The sequence below is a fragment of the Octopus sinensis genome, linkage group LG23 (assembly GCF_006345805.1).
Source record: "Octopus sinensis linkage group LG23, ASM634580v1, whole genome shotgun sequence".
Lineage (NCBI taxonomy): Eukaryota > Metazoa > Mollusca > Cephalopoda > Octopoda > Octopodidae > Octopus > Octopus sinensis.
Genome location: NC_043019.1, coordinates 21,995,930 through 22,011,847, shown reverse-complemented (window position 1 = coordinate 22,011,847; position 15,918 = coordinate 21,995,930). Strand labels below are relative to the sequence as shown.

At 35.2% G+C, this 15,918-nt stretch overlaps 1 protein-coding gene across 13 annotated transcripts in view; it reads left to right on the top strand.

Moving 5' to 3' along the window:
* LOC115223391 (multiple PDZ domain protein) overlaps positions 1-15,918 on the top strand; it is a 758,365-nt gene that overhangs the window by 68,774 nt on the left and 673,673 nt on the right. For all 13 annotated transcript variants that reach the window (XR_005003540.1, XM_036512481.1, XM_036512487.1 and 10 more), the window contains exon 3: positions 11,777-12,284. Coding sequence is in view for 12 of the 13 variants with exons in the window: in XM_036512481.1 (XP_036368374.1) it covers positions 11,777-12,284 (508 nt within the window). In the remaining variant the exon portion in view is untranslated. The remainder of the gene's footprint in view (positions 1-11,776; positions 12,285-15,918) is intronic.

Below are 15,918 nucleotides of genomic sequence, written 5' to 3'. Positions count from 1 at the left end.
AATAACAATTGAGTCTCTTACAAATCACCCACTGCTAAAGATCACACTGGCTAATGTATTCTTGACTTCTACTGTACCTGATAGCAAAAGCTGGTATGGTTATGGCTGAGATGCCTTTTGATGAGGGGTCCGATCAATGAGGGGTGACCTAGGGCAAAATAACTGCTACAATTGGCAAAATCTTTTTAAGTTGACTCTACCTTCAATGTTACTAGGTTGGGATGTAACTGATGAGTGGATGCTGGCAACAGCATTAATTAATTTTTGGTCATGTATACTTTCCTAAATAAAAATTCCAGCTGCAGTGGAGTGGATATGTAGCACACGTGACTGACTTCAGACTCCTTAAACAGATTTTTTTTGGTGAAGTAACAATTGGCTCCTCGTGGACCAATGACCATCCAATTGGGGAAGGCAGTGATAAACCACTCTCATATCTTTGCCAAGAAGACATTTTGAGAAAGTGAGAACAAAGTAGCGCTATGACTTCATCCAATGGAAGAACTCACATTTTATCAGGAAGACTTTTGTTTTAGTGCCATCAACGTGCTGCAAAATGTGTTCAATGCATGATGATTATGACTAGAATACAGCACTCAGAATCAAAAATTTATATTCTGTTATAAAACTCCTGTGTTTTCTCTACAAAGAACCCAAATCTATAATTTAGAGCACCCCCAACCCACCTCACCTACTACATTAATTCCTTTCTGATTTTGGCAGATGAGGAATGAGGTAAGTCAATTACATTGAACCCTGTACTCAACTGACCTAGGTGGAATTTGAACTCAGAACATAATGAATTGGAAGAAAAGTCACTAAGTATTTTGTCTGATGTGCTAATGATTAGTGCCATTTGTGTACAAAGTTACTAATTCAACACTCTACTGCTATACTGTCTAAACTATTAATAGTTGATCAATGAATTAATTCTGAAAATTTCCAATGTAAAGTGGTATGAAACATCACACAAAACGCACTTATTTTTAAAACAGAAAAGAGAAACAGACTTTGCACGTAATAGATACAAGAGTTATGTCACATCGATGAGACTTTCTTTTTTTTTTCCGTCTCAAACTGGTATTTATAATATTTAATATTGCTTGATATTAATATATTATTGAATGTAACTAAGTTAGTGACAACATGTTTAATGCAAGAACATCAAAAAGCAATAATTATGTGGTTAGGAAAGAAAAAAAAAAAATCAATATTGGTCATTGGCTTCATTGTGGTTTTACATTAATTTATTTTCCCACCCAAGTTAGCATTGGTTGGACAAGACTGTTTGAGATAGCATTCCCTGACTGGATATCATTTTTTGATGCCAGCTTGTTCTTCTTTCTAAGTACAGTACATTTTGTTCCATAGGTATTGGTCATTGGCTTCATTGTGGTTTTACATTAATTTATTTTCTCACCCAAGTTAGCATTGGTTGGACAAAACTGTTTGAGATAGCATTCCCTGGCTGGATATCATTTTTTGATGCCAGCCTGTTCTTATTTGTAAGTACAGTACATTTTGTTCCATAGGTTTGCACAGGTTGGAACCAACCAATTTGTTTGATGTATCAGGAGGGAGATAAACACTCATCACGCTGTTGACCTAACAGTGTCAATGAGGAGACATGTGGACACAGGCACATGCACAAACACATATATACACACACAATGGACTTCTGTATATTTACTACCCACTGAATTTTATATGGATACAAACAGTATAGTAAGCAACCCCCCACACACGCAGACACACATGCAGATAAGGATATGCACCACACAAAGACAGAATGGACTAAACAGAACAGGAGGTGACGTGTGGGATAGAGATTTGCTGAAGAGGTCACAGGTGTGTAACAAAAGATTTCAAGACAATGGACATAAAATAAAAAACAATAATAAACAAGTGAAGAATGAATACATAGTGTGTGTATTTATTTGGCAAGAAAAAATGACCGTCCCAAAATATAACAACTTCTGCTTCAACGCACGATTTCACATCAGGAATCTTGCAAAACAAATACATCATATATGTAACTACATATGGATTGTTGGCGATTTTTTTTTTTTTCCCTCTGTTTTCCTTTTCTCTTGGACTTTCCTCTGTCTCCTGTTTCTGAAGAAGAGCTTTGCTCAAAACATAAAACACCCTTTCTTTCCTTCCCTGCTTTGCATGTATCACGTCCTCGCATTGTTGTTCTTTTTCTTGTGTTTTTTCTTCGTTTTTTTTTTTATTAATTATATCTGTATATATATATATATATATATATATATATATATATATATATATATATATCATCATCATCGTTTAACGTCCGCTTTCCATGCTAGCATGGGTTGGACGGTTCAACTGGGGTCTGGGGAGCCCGAAGGCTGCACCAGGCCAGTCAGATCTGGCAGTGTTTCTACAGCTGGATGCCCTTCCTAACGCCAACCACTCCGAGAGTGTAATGGGTGATTTTATGTGCCACTGACACAGGTGCCAGACGAGGCTGGCGAACAGCCACGCTCGGATGGTGTTTTTTATGTGCCACCGACACAGGTGCAAGACGAGGCTGGCGAATGGCCATGCTTGGATGGTTTTTTTTTTTTATATATATATATATATATCAAAATGAGATAACAAAGCCAAGGCTGTGAGGAGTTTTCAGGACATTTATAAGGAGAAAATATATAGTGTTACTGCTGTTTCTGGGATATTATGGATATCTCTTAAATAGAGGTAAATATTTGAGTTTGAAATAAGGAATTATTATGGAAAATATACAGATATAAGTAGCATTTTGTTTTTGGTCTTTCAATTTTTCTCAACTGATCAGTAGACCAATTAAGTAAACCTGTCAGTAATGTACTTATAATGACTATTGGAAGCAAGTGTAAGCTAAATTTACTCTAATAAAGGAAAAACATGTAATGACCATTATTTATACCTTGTCTTCTTTTATAGTTCAAATGTACAGAACACAAAAGACAAAGACAGGTAAGGGGACAACGTGTATGTGTATTAGTTTGATGCTTGGAAAGAATGGAAAAGTCTTTGACATTTGAAGCCTACACTCTTTGACAGAATGACATGAGAAGGAAAAAAATGGAGATAAAGAGGAAAATACATTGGGATTAATGGTTTAACATGATGAAAAAATGTGTGTGTGTGTGTGTATGTATATATATATATATATATATATATATATATATATATATATATATAAAAGCAAGGAAAAATTGTAAAAAGGCAGAATGCTAAATTGAAAGAAAATTTTAATGAAAATGGGTGTATGGAAAATTTTGAAAAATTGATAAAATATATATATATATTAATTCAAACCGGTTTTTGTCATAATGTGACTTTTCAAGAATTGTAAAGAAAACATTTTTTTTAAATGTGAGGAGGGGGTAAAAAGAAAATTACATTGTTTTTTGCCAAAAAATAATAATAAATATATACAAAAATTAAAAAATAGGTACTCCGATACATTGTAAAGTCTTTGTGTATCTTGAGTTTAATGATAGTTCACGAAAAAATTACCTTGAAGTATTGAGATCCAATGGGATTAAATCCATGTGTTGTTTAATTTAATTAAGGGTGTCTCTTAAGTGAATGGCAAAACAGGAAGTAGTAAGAGTCCAGTTCCTGTGTTGTGAATAAGGGGAGATAACTCTATGGGTTTTAAGCTCTTCAATTTGTGTTTATCAATTTTTTGTAATAAAGGGTGTTAATAAACCTTAAATTATAAAATTATCATTTTAGCTTCATTTGCATTATCTTTTTTTATATAATTGTTTGCTAACTTAACATTCAGATTTTAACACTTTATTTATATTGTTTTCTAATTATATAAATTTGCATAAACCAATTTATAATTACATTTTAGATTGTTATGTCATATATAGTAAAAATAATAATAATAATAACAACAATAATAATAATGATATTTAAAGAATATAAGTTTTAGCTTGAAGTGATGACTGCATGGTATCCTTATATATTTGTGTTAGTCCATCCATGAAGAATGAGGTAGAAAAAAGAAGTATGATCAACGAGGAGTTTGCATATTAAGATGTGTTTTGAATTTTTCAATAAAGAGATTCTCCTTGTTAATTCTCTCCTGTGTGGTGATTCTGTCTTTACATTGGTAGAAGGGGAATATGTAGAATTTGGGATTTTTGACTTTAGCGCATGAGTCTATGTGGTCACTCAGTGGGATTTGCCGGTATTCCGGGAGATTTATTTGTTCTTCAAGGTAATTTTTTCATGAACTATCATACACAAAGACTTTACAATGTATCGGAGTACCTATTTTTTAATTTTTGTATATATTTATTATTATTTTTTTGCAAAAAGCAATGTAATTTTCTCCCCCCCCCTCCTTACATTAAAAAAAAAAATTTATTTACAATTCTTGAAAAGTCACATTATGATGAAAACCGGTTTGAATTAATATATATATATTTTATCAATTTTTCAAAATTTTCCATACACCTATTTTCATTAAAATTTTCTTTCAATTTAGCATTCTGCCTTTTTACAATTTTTCCTTGCTTATCATTTCTCCACGTGCGGTCAACACAACCCCACCATTTATTGATCTATATATATATATATATATATATATATATATATATATAGATAGATAGATATGGGCACATGCATGGATGTGTGGTTAAGAAGCTCTATTCCCAACCATGTAGTCTCCAGTTCAGTCCACCTTGGGCAAGTGTTTTCTACTCATGGTGAAGTTGAATGTATTTGGCAGATGGAAACTGAAAGAAGCTTGTCATGTATATATATATGTGTGTGTGTGTCACTTTGTCTTGACATCATGTAGCTGTAAATGAACATCATTGTCATACAAGCAATGTTTCCTGTCTTCTGTGGAGAACACGTTGGGTCATGGGAAATATTACGTGCTTAAAACAAGGGAGGGTTGGTGACTGGATGGACATCTGGTCTTAGAAAATCTATCTTCACAAATTCCATCTTACCCATACAAACTAGAAAAGTGAGTTGAACATTTGAATCACACCCAACTCCTTTCCTAAATATTTGCTACGAAGTTCCATTCAATTCATCCCACAGGTGGTATCAGCACTAATACTGTTAACTCACTTGTGTAATGGTTGGCTATGGTACCTTGGTAATTTAAATTGTCAATGATTTATCATTGTCAGTGTTGTTATAGTGCAGAATAAAATGCTATGCAGCCATCATTCTTTTGGGGCAAGTAAAAAAAAAAAGTATTAATCCAGGATGGTAGATTGAGAGAACTGTTGGAGGTTTGAGAAAAATAATTTGTAGTATCTGTTTGTGTTCTTTTCATTCTGAAAGCAGTGCTTGTGTTGATATTGGTGCTAAATTGTATTTTCACTAGTATAAATATTAGTATCATGGAGAGAGGAAACTTGAATGCATGGACAACGGCTATTTTTCATCACACACACAAATCTTGTTAAGGTATGGTCACTGTTGACCAATGAAGGTCAAAATAAAAAAAAATGTACAAAGTTGCTAGCAGCACTGATGTACAATGGCTGCTATATTATATTTTATGATACTACATTAAATGGAAAATATTTTGACTGAGTTAAACTTTTTTCTCCATCCACAGCTATTGGCAGCACTGTGTAATGGCTGCTGCTGTTGCAACTACTACTACTACAACTACTGCCACCACCACCATCATCAACACCACTACTGTTACTTTGCTATCTGTAAATCTTGCTGTTAATGAATTAGTTAATGGTCACACTGGCCACAGCTGTTCCAGCTCAAACTAATGACTGCTGCAATGTGTATTTATGTATTCTAACTGTAAATCATGCTGCCAATGTGTTAGAGTAGAGCAAAGTGTTGATAATAATAATAATAATAATGATAATAAAAAGTGTAAAGGATAATTGGATATTGCACATGTTCAAGTGACATTTTTTTTTCCTGATGAAATTTTAGATGCAGTCAGGTGCTTTGGAATTGCATGGACTGTATATTATATTAGTTGAATTTAGGTGAATTTAAGTGTGTGTGTACACACACACATACACACACTTATCCACTACACTCTCGGAATGGTTGGTATTAGGAAGGGCATCCAGCTGTAGAAACCTTGCCAGATCAGATTGGAACCTGGCGCAGCCTCCTGGCTTGCCAGCTTTCAGTAAAACCGTCCGACCCATGCTAGCATGGAAAGCAGACATTAAACAATAATGATGATGATTATATATATGTATATATATATATATATATATATATATATATATATATCACTACATGAACTAGAGAAGAAGACTCAGGTTCGGAAGCAAGGTCTAGAGTTAATCTAGAAAAAAAACCAAAGTCTTAGTCAGTAGGAGGGCAGACAAATTACAAATCCCTTCAGGTAGATGGCTCTGCTTGATCTGTGGAAAAGATGAAGGTAGAAAATCCATAAGATGTACTTGGTGTAAGCTATGGACACATAGAGGTGCGGCAATATCAGAGGAAGATTAACAGGAAAATAGCTTTTGTGTGTGGAAGATGCACAGGTACAATAAACACTGAAAATGTACAGAAAATAGACTCCATCAACTGCCAGGCAAGTAAGCTAGAGGTAGGAGGTGGATGCTCCAAGAGCATAGCTGTGAGAATAAGAATAGGCTGGGCAAAGTTCAGAGAACTCCTACCTCTGCTGGTAACAAAGGGCCTCTACCTCAGAGTGAAAGGCAGATTGTATTATGCCTGTGTGCAAACAACTGTGCTACTTGGCAGTGAAACATAGGCTGCTGACAGCCAAGGACATGTGTAGGCTTGAAAGAAATGAAGCTATTATGCATCACTGGATGTGCAATGTATGCATGTACTACAGAGTGTAAGCATCTTGAGAGAAAGTTGGGCATAATAGGTATTGGATGTGGTGTGCAAGAGAGACAACTGTGCTGATATGATCATGTGGACAGGGACAGCTGTGTAAAGGAGTGCTGATCTCTAACTGTTGGGGGGAACCTGTGATTATGGTGGACCTGGGAAGACATGGGATGAGGTGGTGAAACATGATCTTTTAACTTTGGGTCTCACAGAGGCAGTGACTAGTGACCGAGACTTTTGGTTATATGCATTGCTTGAGAAGACCTGTGAAGCCAAGTGAAATCGTAGTCAGGGCTGATGCTCATATCATGTAATGGACACGTAAAAAATACCTTTGAGCATTGGGCCTCACGGAATAAAGTGGTTGATCACAGAGGCAATGATGAATGACTGAGAACTTGGCATTATGTTGTGCTTGAGAAGAAAACCCATCAAACCAAATAAGATCACAGTCACGGCAGATACTAGTGTCACGCAAATGGCACCCATGCTGGTTCCATGTAAGGACATGCATTACAATCTTGGAATGGTTGGTGTTCGGAAGGGCATCCACCTGTAGAAACCATGCCAAGTCAGACTGGAGCCTGGTGCAGCCTTCCAGCTTGCCAGCCTTGGTCAAACTTTCCAACCCATGCCAGCATGGACAGCAGACATTAAATGATGATGACATACATAAACATATATATATATATATATAATATAATATAATATAATTAAGATTCAGTTGAACTAGGTACTTAAATTGAGGCACCAAGCCAGTTTGGTATAATCCATACACATCCTAGTTAAGTAAACAAAATATACACATATACACTCACGGAGTGGTTGGCATTAGGAAGGGCGTCAGCCGTAGAAACACTGCCAGATCAGACTGGGCCTGATGCAGCCTTCTGGCTTCCTAGACCCCAGTTGAACTGTCCAACCCATGCTAGCATAGAAAGCGGATGCTAAATGATGATGATGATGATATACATACATATATCTATATACATACACATACACTCACATATACATACATAGACACTCAAGGTGAACAGATGAAAGAAAAAAATAGCACTGAACACATTTAGTTTCAGTTGAAAGCATTTTATAATAGGTCAGCCCAACTATTTATTGCTTAAAATTTCATAGGTACAGACGCTGCCCACACCCTTAAATGTAAGAAGCTTTTGCGAGCATTCTATAACTATGAAAATTTAAGTATCTATTACCTGGGTAAAGGGGATGTCTTAGAAACAATTACAGAGGTGTTAAATTGCTAGACCAAGTCGTGAAAGTTACTGAGAGGGTTAAAGCTAAATTGATTAGAACTAGAACTAAACTGAATGAGATGCAGTTTGGTTTTATACCTGGGAAGAGTACCGCAGATGCCATCTTCCTAGTGAGACACCTGCAGGAAAAGTACTTAGCCAAAAGCAAGCCAGTGTACTTAGCCTTTGTTGACATGGAGAAAGCTTTTGACAGAGATCCCTGCTCTGTTAAATGATGGTCTCTGAGGAAGTAAGGAGTAGCGGAGTGACTTGTTAGAGCTGTACAAGCCATGTACAGTGGTGCTGTCAGTAAGGTGAGAGTCAACCATGAATGCAGTGATGCATTTAGTGTACAGGTAGGGGTTCATCAGGGCTCAGTTCTCAGCTCACTCTTATTCATTATAGTTTTCCAGGCCATGACAGAAAAATTCAAAAACCATGTGCCTGTGGGAACTGCTATATGCTGATGACCTTGTTCTTATTACAGAATCTTTAGTAGAACTGGAGAACTTCCAGGTATGGAAACAACCTGGAATCAAAAGGCCTTAAAGATCTCGGTGGTAGTAGCAAATATTCGAACGAGACCTTCGAAGACCGAAGTATAGATGGGTTCCGTGCCAACAGCGGTCGAGCATGGGTCAGTCAGTCCTAAGAAGCGGGCAAAAGCTTCCACGAAAGGCGCCGGATCCGTTAGTAGTAGTAGGTACTTAAAGTTAACCTAGCTACGACCAAAGTTGTTGTTAGTAAGAAATAAGATAAAACTCTCTTTCCATCAGGTAAATGGCCCTGCTCAATATGTAGGAAAGGAGTGGGAAGAAATTCCATTCACTGCACCCAGTGTAAACTATGGACACATAAGAGGTGCAGTGGAACCACAGGTAGATCGAGATAAAGTCGTCTTTGTATGTGGCAGATGTGCAGGAACAATAAGTACTAAGAGCACATGGGACTTAGATTCTCTCAGGAGACTCTCTTGTGGTTGTAGATAGTTTCTGTTACCTAGGTGACCAAATTAGCAATGGTAGAGGATGCTCTGAAATTTTTGTTTCTAGAATAAGCAGTGGGTGGAGGAAGTTCAAAGAGCTATTACCTCTGTTGGCAACAAAAGATCTCTCTCCCAGAGTGAAAGGTAGACTATATGATGCTTGTGATTGAATGGCTATACTCCATGGTAGTGTGACATGGGTTGTGAATGCAGAAGGCCTGTGTAGACTGGAGAGAAATGAAGGTAGTATGCTCTGTTGGATGTGCAACATCAATGCACATGTACAGTAAAGTGCAAATGTATTGAGAGAGAGAGAGAGAGAGAGCTGTCAGTCAACATCAACCAGTAGCCTTGTTGCCACCCCTCTTTTTATTTTGTTTTAGTCAGGAGGAAGGGCAGCACCCATGACTCTTTACAGGACCTCTGAGACCGATGAAGAGAAGGACTAAAGATACCTAAGGATACCAGAGGGGGGTTATTAAAGTGAGTGATGGATTAAGACTACCACTCAGATAGGCGATGGCAGGGTAGAATGGTACTTCATGGATCAACACTGAAAGGATGACAAAATTGACTTCAGTAGGATTTAAGTTTAGAGCTGGATGAAAAGCTTTGTGTTAATAATTCCAGCTTGTGTTCGAATGACTAGAAACAGTGGTGAAGTCATCCTCGAATAATATACTCTACAATCTTAAAACACAAGAAGTAAACAGAAAGAGGTGAGGTGATGACTTATGTCTGGATTACCTTTAATTGTAGGCCTGTTTAATTTTGGTTAACCTGAGTATTCCTCTTCTTCAAAATCAATAATGGTTCCTTTTTAACATAGCACTTCTTATGCATATACAATCTTGATATATTAATAAAAATATAAAATAAATGCGCCCTTTTAAAGCCTAGCCAGGCTCATGGGCCTGGTTTCAAGTTTTCAATGATGTGTTTGCCTATTTTTAGAATGGCTTAGCAGGGTAGGTGTGAGAGGCCATATCTGGCCAGTGTTAACAGAAAACAAGTAGAATATTTGAGCTATATATGGCCAGTTTAAATTCTAAAGGGTTAAATTATAACCTTGTGTAATACAATTTTTCCTTCGGTAGCAACTGTTATTTCCCATTTGCTTACTCCGAGAAAGTGTGAAAAATGTCTAATATTTCCTTCAAATTTTGCTTTTGTTACATTTATTCAAATCCCAAAGAATCCCTCTTAATACATGGCTATGTTGCCCCCCACTCACTACTCCCGCTCATGATCAGAGATGCACATATTGTAAGTTACTGAGGGAGATGCTCAAGTGGTTAAGGTCAAGCATCTGACAAGCAAATCTGTGCTATTGAGCAGAATATTTGCTATAACAATATTTCTGCTTCAGCAGTTCAGCACTGAATCTGTCTGAAATGTATTGGAAAATAGGTCAGTTTCAAAACATTGATGTCCAGGTCACAAAAGTGAAATTTGAAAGGAATAATAGTCATTACCTTTGATTTCTAGATAGAAGAAATAGATAATAACACTAATTAACCAAAGACAAAAAAGAAATTATTACAGAGTGTAATTATTGTATATATTCCATATTTCCTAATATCCATGGTGGTAAAAGTATACTTCCAAAGTTATCCATCATATGACAATATTCTAGTTTATCCAATCTAAATGTTCTTACCACTGCAATTATTTAATCATTCATCTTAATAAATTACACTTTAATGACCATTCATTTCTTTCAGCTGAGCTATATCAAACCCTTTGCATAAATTAATATTCCGTATTTGAGTTAGCAGTAGACATTTTATTTCTCTTCAATTACTGTCGATCTCTATTCACCCGACCGCACCCCATATTGATTCCACAGTTCGTATACACAGTTCATTAGTCTGCATAAAAACAAAATAAAAAAATTATAATTTTCGTAAAATTTTAAAATTAGTTTATTTAATATAATTTTATAATTTATTAATTCATTTGTATCCCTACAGTTGAATTTCGATGTAATTTAAAAATTTTTTGGAAACACTTTTTTCTCATGTTCAGAATTGCTGAAGCATGGAATAAATCATGTGAGATGTTAACTGTCAAAATACTTTATCCTCTAAAAATTTCATGATTTCTGCTGTTTCCCAGTACTGCTTTGTCGAACCACCTATACATAGTTTTCCCCTTTATGGCTCTCTTTCTGTTTGTATTTTTCATCTTGTTTTGTTCTGTATTCTCTGCATGCATCTTTGTCTATAAATTACTGTTTTTTTTTTTTTTTACTTACCTTACTAATACTGACCTTCTCTTCATTTTCCCCTATCTGATAGGTTGCACTGAATCTGAGTAATGTTTTGCAAAAGATTCTAATTAGTATTTCATTTTTTTTAAAAGGTAAATAAAATGAATACCAGTTAAGCACTGGGGATGGTATTATCAACAAACCTCCCCTCTCCCTAAAATTACTAGCCTTGTACCAAAATTTTGAACAAGTATTGTTGTTGTTATCATTCTGTCCTTACATTCTGGGTTCAAATGCTGCTGAGGTCAGCTTTGCCTTTCATCCTTTTGAGGTCGATAAAATAAGTGTCAGTTGAATACTGAGATCAATGTAATTGACTTACACTGTCACTATTATTGTTATTATATAAAATATTAAAAGAATCGTATTTAGTTCATTTTTGAATGAATTTTCTTCAGTTGTGTACTGAGTTCTATTTTCTTCTTTGTTTAGATTCCCAGCATGCGGTGGAGAGTCTTCGAAGTATTGAATCTAAACTTCATTCCCAAGGTATCACCAATATGAACGATGACCTGACATCAATGATTTGCATGCTTGGAAGCCCTGTATTTCAACAGATTATCAATCTATTAGATTCCGTTGATGAATTAACACAAGTATTAGAGACTCAACCAATCCCTGATGATTGCTACAGCTTCACCAAAACTGGTGATTTGGTTCTAAATCTTAATGACAAAGCTATAAGCAGTCTCAAATGCAATACTACACTGGAACTACCAGATAGTTCACACCCAACTGGAACTATCATCACCGAAGAATACAAACAGGAATTTCAGAAAGCCATTGAATCAGCAGCCAAAGGAAGATCCCTTGTTCATATTAAATTATACAAACCAGAGAATACTGGATTAGGATTTGGAGTAGTTGGTATGAAAGATCCTGGCAAAGATGATTCAGTAATTTATATCAATGACATACAACCTGGAAGTGTTGCAGCAAGGTAAGGATCTCTTTTTTTTTATTTTTATATATATTTACATTATAGGTGCAGGTGTGGCTGTGTGGTAAGAAGCTTGCTTCCCAACCTCATGGTTACAGGTTCAGTCCCACTTCGTGACACTTTGGGAAAGTGTCTTCAACTATAGCCTTGGGCTGACCGAAGCCTTGTAAGTGGATTTGGTAGATGGAAACTGAAAGAAGCCTGTCGTGTATATATATATATATTATATATATATATTTATATATGTTTGTGTGTCTGTGTGTGTCCCCCTAGCATTGCTTGACAACTGACATAGGTGTGTTTATGTCCCCGTAACTTAGTGGTTTGGCAAAAGAGACTGATAGAATAAGTACGAGGCTTACAAAGAAATCCTGGGACGATTTGTTCAACTAAAGGCAGTGCTCCAGCTTGGCTGCAGTCAAATGACTGAAACAAGTAAAAGAAACAAAATTAGTATCTCATACTCACCATTTTCCTTTTTGTTTTCTTTTGTTTAACCTCAGATTATCTCCGATCAATCACTCTAAGTCAGCTCCATGTCAACCATAGGGATATATGTTATTTTAAACATCATATATGTAATTATATTGTGTAACAGTGCATTGTTATGATGGTATATCTATAGTTTAAGGGTCCCACCCACTGACTTTGTTTTTTTATAACTTTCTTTATAGAGCATATTTTGCCAATAAAATTTTTGCAGTGATACATTGTTTTGGCATAGCATATCTAGGGATACATTATATAATGTATTCTTTCTTTCTTGCAAGATGGTAGGGTTTGATAACAGTGAGATTTAGTTGCTATTTCTTGCTCATTGAGCAACTTCTAGGGATGTCCTCGTTGAATGAGGTATGTGTAAAGTAAAGCAGTAATAAATTCTTAGTGACTGAATTCTTTCTTGGCACTGTCTCTTGTATGTTGCTGATACTCTTTAGAAATGTCTGAACTTGAAAACATCATCTCCGCCTTCTCTAAAAGTCTGTTTTTGAAGTTTTATTATTATTTAAGGAATTAAGATTTATGGAAAAAAAAAATTGTCTTTTTTTACAAAACATAGATGAAAAAAATAGTGGTTTGAATTGTATATATGGTTATGCGTATGTAAGTAGGTATGTGTATGCATACATACACGCATACACTTATGTACCCATGTATGTATGTATGACCTTTTCTTCAGTCAAAATATTTGTGCATAATAGTAATGAAGAAGATTTAAAAGAAAAATAATAAATATTATTTCAGATTAAATCTGAATATAAACAACTTTTGTATTTTGTTTCTTTTCATTGATATTTGCAATATTCTTCAGTTTTTATATTTTAAAAATTCTGGTAAAATTTTGGGAGCTTTTCTGATTAGATAATGAATATGATTTGCATTTTCACAATTCTCTATCACTTACAGTCGTTTCTTTGTGTATTTCATCATTTGATGTTTCTATATATCCAATAACAATTTTTATTGATTACTGTATCTTCTCTACAGCAAGAAACTTTCTCTGATCCCTTCTTTCATACTTGAACCTCTCACCACCTAGCATGAAGCTGCACTTCTTTCTCTGTACTCATTTAGTCAAAAGGGATCTTAGTCTCACAAGCTATGTGGTTACCTCATTTGTGTTGGTGCCACGAAAACGAAACCATTTCACACTGTAAAGTGATTGGCATTAGGAAGGGCTTCCAGCCATAGAAATAGAAACTATGCCAAAGCAGACATTGGAACATGATGCTATCTTCTGCCTTGTTGAATCCTGTGAAGCTGTTCCAATCCATACCACTATAGAAGATGGACATTAATAGATGATGAATTGTGAAAATGCAAATTGCATTTGTTATCTAATCAGGAAAAACTTTCAATCTAATGTATGAAAATTTTACCAGAATTTAAAATCTGAAAAGTGAAGAATATTACCAATATTAATGAAAATAATCAGAATGCAAAAGCTTATTCTTTTATTTGTTTAAGTAATGTGACCGTGGCCATGCTGGAGCACTGCCTTAAGTCGTTTATGTTCACATTTAATCTGAAATTATATTTTGGTATCTTGGGTATGTGTCTTTTATTCAAGTGTTTTGAATGAACTTGGCTTGAGTCAGTCAAATGGATCGTATCTGCACAATGAAGGTCCAGCCTTGTTTCACTGTATCATGCTGATTAATCATCATCATCATCATCATTTTTACACTCGTTTCCCATGCCTGCATGAGTTAGATGTGTCCTCTTCAACAAAGCATCCTGCCACTTGTTGCAGTCCTTTGTCATCTCCTTTGTGAGGTTCAGCATCCTGTGATAAGCTTTTACCACTGCTGTCCATGTCTTCCTAGGTTTTCCTCTTTTGCTGGGTCTTTCCACATGGATCTCTTGAGACCACTTTATTCACTTGTCATCATTTATCCAAACACATTACATGTCCATACCAATGTAGCCATCTCTCTGGCATACTACAGCTGATTCAGCCTGAATATTTTGTTATGGGTACACACGACTGTGGAATACTCAGCCATTGACATTGTGTATCAAGAAGTACATAATGTGCTCTTCTTTTTAAAATAGCAAGGATTTTGAGAGAAATTTGGCTGCTATTTCTGGAAGTTTGGCTGACTGTGTAGAGACTTTCTCACTGGTTCAACACATATTACATTTGTTATATGTAAATCCATGGCCTTACATTAGAAAATTGATATAATATGGTATAATAGTTCAGTATGAAAAACCAGTTAGATTTATTTCCAGCTTTTTATCAATAATTCATATAAAAGATTGTTTTTATTTTATATTATTTTTTTTGTTTTTTTTTTTGTTTCTAATTTTCATTGGTAAAAATTCATATTCTAGTGCTGATATTTGAGACCATTCCAGCCAGCCAAAGAAATATACATTAAAATTGTGTCATTACTAATAGAAACATTTAAAAAAAAACATGCTAATGATAAGGATTAATAAAGATGGGAGCAGTGAGGGGTAATGTTTGTTGTTGTTGTTCAAGATAAGGTTTGTTTCAACAAATGAGATAAACTCTACATGTCTAAGATCAGATAATGACTTTTCACTATTTTATACTTTTTGTTTAGTTTTCTTTTATTCTATCATTTTGTTTTCATAGATTCCTTGTTTACTTGTTTCACTTCTGTCCATTATGCGACTCAAATTTCACATTGTTTCAGTGTTTGCCATTTTTAATCTTGATTCATAAGACCATATAAATTATTCATTTAATGATTGTTTTTATTGTTGAGCTCCAGGATAGCTCTGATCTAGCAGGACTATGATCAAAAGCATTCCAGTTAAGACTATTTTAGCATTTGATTTTTGAGTATCAGGGACTACATTATCAGTTGTGTTTTACTGTTTCAAGATAATGGGATGTAATTTGAAGTGGATTTGGCTGTTATTTCTAAACATACTGGAGACCATATAGATGTTCCCCCACTGGCTCATTAAAGACTCTTTGTTGGAGCATTAGAGACTCCCTCATTAACTTGTTAAAGATTCCCTTGGCTTGTTAGAGATTCCCTTGTTGGTTCATCAGGGACTATTTTATTGGCTCATGTATTGGTTACTTCATTGATGCATTCCAGATTTTGCTAATAATCAGAAGTAACAAAGGATATAAATAATTTAAGAAAGCTTG